The following is a 6930-nucleotide window of genomic DNA, read 5'->3' as shown; positions in this document are numbered from 1 at the left end:
ATCACAGGAACTAGACTCTGTCTACACTTCTTGCTCCTTTGGAGCCAACATATCGAAACATTCCACACTCCTCAGACATTCCCTCTTCTCCCATCCCATCAGACAGAAGATGCAAAAAGCCTGAAAGCCTGCACCACCAGACTCAAGGACAGTTTCCACAACCCTGTTATAAGACTACGGAATGGTCTGTGTCACGTTCTCCTTCGGGTGTAACGAAACGCCGAATTTAACGTCCGGATAAACCACAGTTAATAAGAACCAGATCGCAGTAAGATTAACCATTTACTGTTCACTCTTCACATTAACATATGGTGAAAACTGTTGATAAAACAATACAAGATTGATACAGTATTTGTTCCTTCCTTAATATCACATTTCAAGTGTAAATACTTGCAAAGGTGACTATAACTACATTACACTAAGGTGCAGTATACAGGGAGAGTTTACCTGCTCCATTGACTACTTTAAATACACTTCCATGCAAACTATCCGCGACTCTTTAACTAACGAAAGCATAAACATTATCTACCGTCGTTACCTCTAACAGGATCAGCATTAATATCTTAGTTCAATATATCGATTATCTATTAACTTACAGCGTTGCTCTCACTGTGATTTCTCATGCCTGCAAAACTGCTTGTGCTCAGGTGAGCCTCGTGGAAAGCCCCCACCCTCGCGCTAATTTCAAACCGGTGTTTTCCCACAAGACGCAGCGAAACCGGATGTGACGTCATCGCATGCCGATATATTTTACATGCAATGAATACACTTTAAACACTTCTAATTCTAACTAGAAAATACTATTGAATGAATTACTAAGCGAAAATATTATAAACTAAATAACTGTCGTAAAGACAGCACACTCCCCGCTTGACCTTCGTAAGGTCACAATGAGCAGAGTACAAAACTTAGTCTCTTAATCAGTCATTGGGTAGAAGTAGAATAACTTCTGTAACTGGCCCTTGGTAAATTTTCACATCGCCTTGGTCGGTAGTCTTCAATTCGATCTTCCTGACATGTCCATCCCCGCTAGGGAATGTAGCAGTGATTCTGGCCGTTGGCCAGCTGTTGCGAGCGACTTGCTTGTCCCTGAGCAGGACTAAGTCTCCAACTTGAAGATTCCTTCGGGGTTCTGTCCACTTTTGTCTCTGTTGCAACAAAGGTAGATATTTTTGTCTCCAGCGAGGCCAGAACTGATTTGCCAGAGCCTGGACTTGTCTCCATTGCTTTGTGTACAAATCCTTGTCTGAAAAGTCTCCTGGTGGAGGAGGTGCTCCTGCCTTCTGCGTAAGGAGCGTTGATGGCGAAAGTATAAAGGGGTTTTCTGGGTCAGAAGACACAGGTAGGAATGATTGTGCGTTTATAATGGCTGTGACCTCTGCCATTAGGGTGCACAGTACCTCGTGGGCCAATCGGGTGTGTTGCTGCATCTCAGGTTTCCTTTTCTGGGTTTTCCGTAAGGACGTGAACCGTTTGACTGCCTGCTCTTTGTTATCTGGTGAGCGCTGGCGTGGTTCTCTGATTGGCAATGGGGCAACCCCATTATTTGCTTCATCTCTGAAGACCTTGGTGTCTTTGGGTTTTAAAGAAATGGTATCTTGAGCTGATTGTGCAAGTTTGTTTCCGTGCTCGGTTTGAACGAAAACTGACTGACCTAGCGTCTCGTCGGTTACTTTACGCTTGGTAATGTCTTGTTGTGCTTCTTTAGGGTACACCTCAGTGAGGCAGATCTCGGAACAAGAACGGCTTGACTGAGTTTGACCGCAAACTTCTGTACAGTTCGAGCTGACAATTGTTGTCCTGGAGTGAACCTCTCCCTCCCCGCCGTCCTGTTGTGGGGGTGAAGGAGCGTTGTCGGTTCTTTCATTCTTGACTTCATCACGGAGCCGTGAGGGTAAATTTCCTTCCTCGTATGGATGTGATGCAATCGTGACTCTCTGAGGTTCCTCGTAGCTGGGGAAGTTATCGAATACGTATGGAGAGGGGAGACGAGCCTGCCTGTCTATTTGAGATTGTACATAGTCGCTTGTGCGTTCCAGTCTGGTCCTTTCTAAAGTAGATCTTGCTGCGGTCAGATCACGCGACCCTTCAGCTTCTTCTATGTACTTTGCTTCCGCCATGGCAGCAGCTTCTTCTCTTTCTAGCTGCAGCACTTGCAACTCTGTCGATATTTTTGCCATTTCCAACTGGATTTCGGCTTCTCGGGCGGCCGCTTTCCTTTGTCTGGCGGCCTTTTCCTTCTGGATTTCGGCTTCTCTGGCGGCCCTTTCTTTCTGGATTTCGGCTTCTCTGGCGGCCCTTTCTTTCTGGATTTCGGCTTCTCTGGCGGCCCTTTCTTTCTGGATTTCGGCTTCTCTGGCGGCCCTTTCTTTCTGGATTTCGGCTTCTCTGGCAGCCTTTTCTTTTTCTCTGGCAGCCTCTTCTCTTTGTCTGGCGGCCCTTTCGGCCTCTTTGGTGGCCAGTTTCATTTTCAAAACTGCCTCTTGTTTGGCGTAATGCAGTCGCACCTTGGCGGCTTCTGCCTTGGCTCTTGCCTGTGTGGACTTACTTGATGTCGTTCTACTGCCCTTGTCGCTGGGCGCCATCGACTTGATCCCGGATCGAGCTGACATTGCAGCACTTGGAACACCTGATAACGCCTGGGTGGGCTTACTTGATGTCGGTTTACTGCCCTTGTCGCTGGGCGGCGTCGACTTGATGCTGGATTGAGCTGACATTGCAGCACTTGAAACACCTGATAATGCCGCTTTTTCACTGTCACGTTCTCCTTCGGGTGTAACGAAACGCCGAATTTAACGTCCGGATAAACCACAGTTAATAAGAACCAGATCGCAGTAAGATTAACCATTTACTGTTCACTCTTCACATTAACATATGGTGAAAACTGTTGATAAAACAATACAAGATTGATACAGTATTTGTTCCTTCCTTAATATCACATTTCAAGTGTAAATACTTGCAAAGGTGACTATAACTACATTACACTAAGGTGCAGTATACAGGGAGAGTTTACCTGCTCCATTGACTACTTTAAATACACTTCCATGCAAACTATCCGCGACTCTTTAACTAACGAAAGCATAAACATTATCTACCGTCGTTACCTCTAACAGGATCAGCATTAATATCTTAGTTCAATATATCGATTATCTATTAACTTACAGCGTTGCTCTCACTGTGATTTCTCATGCCTGCAAAACTGCTTGTGCTCAGGTGAGCCTCGTGGAAAGCCCCCACCCTCGCGCTAATTTCAAACCGGTGTTTTCCCACAAGACGCAGCGAAACCGGATGTGACGTCATCGCATGCCGATATATTTTACATGCAATGAATACACTTTAAACACTTCTAATTCTAACTAGAAAATACTATTGAATGAATTACTAAGCGAAAATATTATAAACTAAATAACTGTCGTAAAGACAGCACAGTCTGCTAACATGATAAGATGTGATAACACTTTTGATCTGGATGGCCTGCAAAACAAGACTCTTCTCTGTACTTGTGATGATAATAAACCAACTTACCAATTTACCACTTTCAACTTCTGCTTTTAGAACTCTCTGAGGTAGAGAATTTCACTCTCGGCCCTGAGACGAGGATTCCTCCTCATGTCTTAAATGGGTGTTGCCTAATTTGGACATTCCAGTTCTAGATAATCTCAATGGGGCAGCATCTTCCCACATCAGAATATTCCATGTTTCAATGTAAACAACCCCAGTCTTCTACACTCCATCAAGCATAGGGCCAATCTGCTCATTGTCTCTTCTTACACTAACCCCTTCATCCCTGGAATTAACCCAGTTAATATTCTCTGCACTGGCATCACTGACAGTATACCCTTTCATTAAAACTATATATAGAAGTTTATACCGTACCAATCCCCCAGCTGTGATCTCACCTGTGCCCTGCAAAGCTGCACCAAAACTTCCTGGTTTACATCCTCAAATCCCTTTGCAACAAAGCCCAAAAATCCCATTAGAAATCTTCAAATTACTTGTTGAACTTAAACAGCAAACCTTTGTGCTACATCCACTTGGAGCCCAGGGTTCCTTTATACCTCAGAGAGCAGCAATGCTCTGGTTTAAATATCCTTAGTAGGGCAACTACAACAGTAGCACACTCTTTATTTTATCTTTACATTGGACTTGATCTCTGGCCTCGTGACTCAGGGGTGAGGGAGGCACCACTGAACCAGGGTTGACACACTGATGCAGAAAAGTAAACAGGAACACAGCAGTGAACCAACAATGAGAATAGATGGGATTATAAAGCAAAGTTACCAGGATATACAGTCTTTCCTTCTTTGACTGACAACATTGATTACTGAGCGAGCACTTTCCAACATTAGTTTCAAAGTGCCATGAGGCAATGTCTGACAGATATGGGTCTTTAGGCTACAGTATGCAGTTTCCATTATTAGTTCTAGCTTTTCTAACCACACACACACTTCACCAACAGCAGAAAGCCATAAACCCCTACCCATTCTGGACTACATTCTGTGGCGAAAGTTGACTAATTGTCCTATTGAAACCTTGATAAAATCATCTCCAAACTGCTCTTCCCTTCTTGTGCCATGGGCAATTTTTAAAATATATTTGATTACATAAAAATCTGCAGCTGAGTGCATCTATTACATGCTCTGCTCTGATTCCATTGGCTGCGGAAAATTTATCTCCAGGTGAGACAAAGCCAGAAGACCTGTCAATGCTAATGTTTGCTGCAACAAAGCTGTCCAATTAAACAATGTTTAACTATGTATTTAACCCTCTTTGTAAAGGAAGAAGAGTTCCAAGTGATTCTGTACTATGGTAAATTTATACTCTACATACATTTTTGAATAAAAGAAAATATTGACATTAATTAAATATTGATGCATTTGTTGCAGTTATATGTATATCTCTGGTATGAAGATATAATGCCAGGATTTCACTATGATTGTATGTAGAACTGACAGCTTGGTCACATCTTCAAAATATTATAAAGAATGTATTTGACAAGAAGTAGACAAACTTCATTTTGGCAAATCTTCTTAATGACATTGAATTCACTGAGACAAGGGACAAGAGATAATTCTGCAGTTTGCCAAACAGGATTATAATATTCCATTTTTTTTGTACAGTATGACTGCTGTTGATTTTCTCAGGCAATGATAATTTTTCTTAAGGTTTCTTTCAGTATTTTTGAATGACTTATACAGCCTGCTTCATATAAATGCAAATGCTTTCTCTTCCCTTCTTGCTTCAGTAGAACACCAGCAAAATCACTGAGATGGATGCTTGTAATCAAAGGTAGCTGGTTGCAGATGAGTATGAAACATTACTAGGAAGTTTCTCCAGTAGAACTATTGACATGATTTTCACAGCACTGAGGATTAAAGAGCATTTATAAAACCATTCTATTTCTATCTGGTTATACAGATTTCTCAGCTGCACGATTATGCCTCACACTGTAAAGATTTGTAGCCTAATGCAACAATGGCTACAGCACACCTGCATAATGTTTGTTTCAGAGCTGGCCACATGACGTTTGCATAATCCTCTACTAGTTCCGGCTTTCATATCTAGAAACCCTATGTCATCTGAGTCAGTATTCAGAAAGGATCTCTTTCCAAATACATTAGAATGTTTATGATTGCTCTCAATTACAAATTTTCACACTCTGATGTATATAATACACTAAAGTACTTCCTCCAATATCTCTGTGGACAAACCTAAACTCCTGCAAGTACTTGTGAGCGAAAGTATATAGCTACTTCCTCTCTATGCCTTGTAGCGCATTGGGGAGCAACTTTGTCATTTTTTAGTATTTTTCAGTTTTTGTTTATAAGGCCAAGTTGCTAGCTCAACACTCAACTAGCACGGATGGAAAGCATGCATGGAACTGGCTGGATTTGAACCCAGAACCACTTGCCTCAAAGCCCAGTGTGGATGCCACTACACCATCTGCTGGCTTGGAAGCTATATGTTATGGAAATATTCTTTCTGAGGTCATCTTGTATAAGTTCATCAGCTAATATATCTGTCCAGTTTCTTGGTTATCAGCCCAGCCCTCTTTGCCAAGTCAAAAAGCTTTGGATACAATACTCATTCCAGATACATAAACACAAAACTTCAACTGACATTTACCTGTTGTAGCAAGGATTACATAGTCAGAGAATTATATTTTAAAATCAAAGTCTCATTTGCTCTTTAGGTTTAATATAAAATGCCCCATGGCAATACATTAATGAAGAGTTTTTTTCATTGGTGACTTCAATCAGCAACTCCAAATGCATTGGATACAACGAAGCTATGAGCCCTGACTCTGTTCTAGCAATTGTATTGAGGATCTGTGCTCTAGAACTTGTCAAGTTCCAAGTACAACCACAAAATTTCTACCCAACAATGTGGAAATTGCCCAGTTAAGCCCCAGGAAGCAGGCAGGACATCTCCAACACATCACTTACTGCCCAATTAAATGACTCTTGATTAGCAACAAAATGATGGAAGGGATAATTAATTGGCACTTGTTTAACAACAATTTCCTCATGGACGTACAGTTTTAGTTCCCACAAAGTCACTCAGCAACTGACCTCATGACAGACTTGGTCCAACGTGGACAAAAGAGCTGAACTCCAGAGATCAAGTGAAGATAGTTGTCCTTGACATTAAGGCGGTATTCAATTGAGTAGGGTATCAAGGAGCCCTGGCTCAAAGAAAATCAGAGGTGAAATCCTCCATTGATTAGAACCATACTAGCACAAATGAAGATGGCTGCGTGGTGGATGGAGATAAATCATCTCTGCAGGGGTTCCTCAGGATGATGTCCTAGGCCCAGCCATCTTCAGCTGCTGCATCGATTACCTTCCTTCACCTGGAAGGTCAGAAGCATGGATATTCACTGATGATTGCTCAATGCTCAGCACCATTTGAGATTCCTCCGATAATGAA

General features: G+C 42.1%; 1 protein-coding gene across 1 annotated transcript; it reads right to left on the bottom strand.

Annotated features, from left to right (window-relative positions):
- Positions 1–219: 219 nt before the first annotated feature.
- On the bottom strand, positions 220–3431 carry LOC132395105 (intersectin-1-like). Its single transcript, XM_059971414.1, has 2 exons — positions 3163–3431; positions 220–2884 (listed from the first exon to the last, which is right to left on the bottom strand). The coding sequence occupies exon 2, from the start codon at positions 2715–2717 to the stop codon at positions 921–923; it is 1797 nt and encodes a 598-aa protein (XP_059827397.1). The 5' UTR covers positions 2718–2884; positions 3163–3431; the 3' UTR covers positions 220–920.
- Between the last annotated feature and the right edge of the window lie 3499 nt (positions 3432–6930).

Source organism: Hypanus sabinus, chromosome 6 (assembly GCF_030144855.1).
Source record: "Hypanus sabinus isolate sHypSab1 chromosome 6, sHypSab1.hap1, whole genome shotgun sequence".
NCBI classification, from domain to species: domain Eukaryota; kingdom Metazoa; phylum Chordata; class Chondrichthyes; order Myliobatiformes; family Dasyatidae; genus Hypanus; species Hypanus sabinus.
This window is presented reverse-complemented; position numbering and strand designations above follow the sequence as displayed.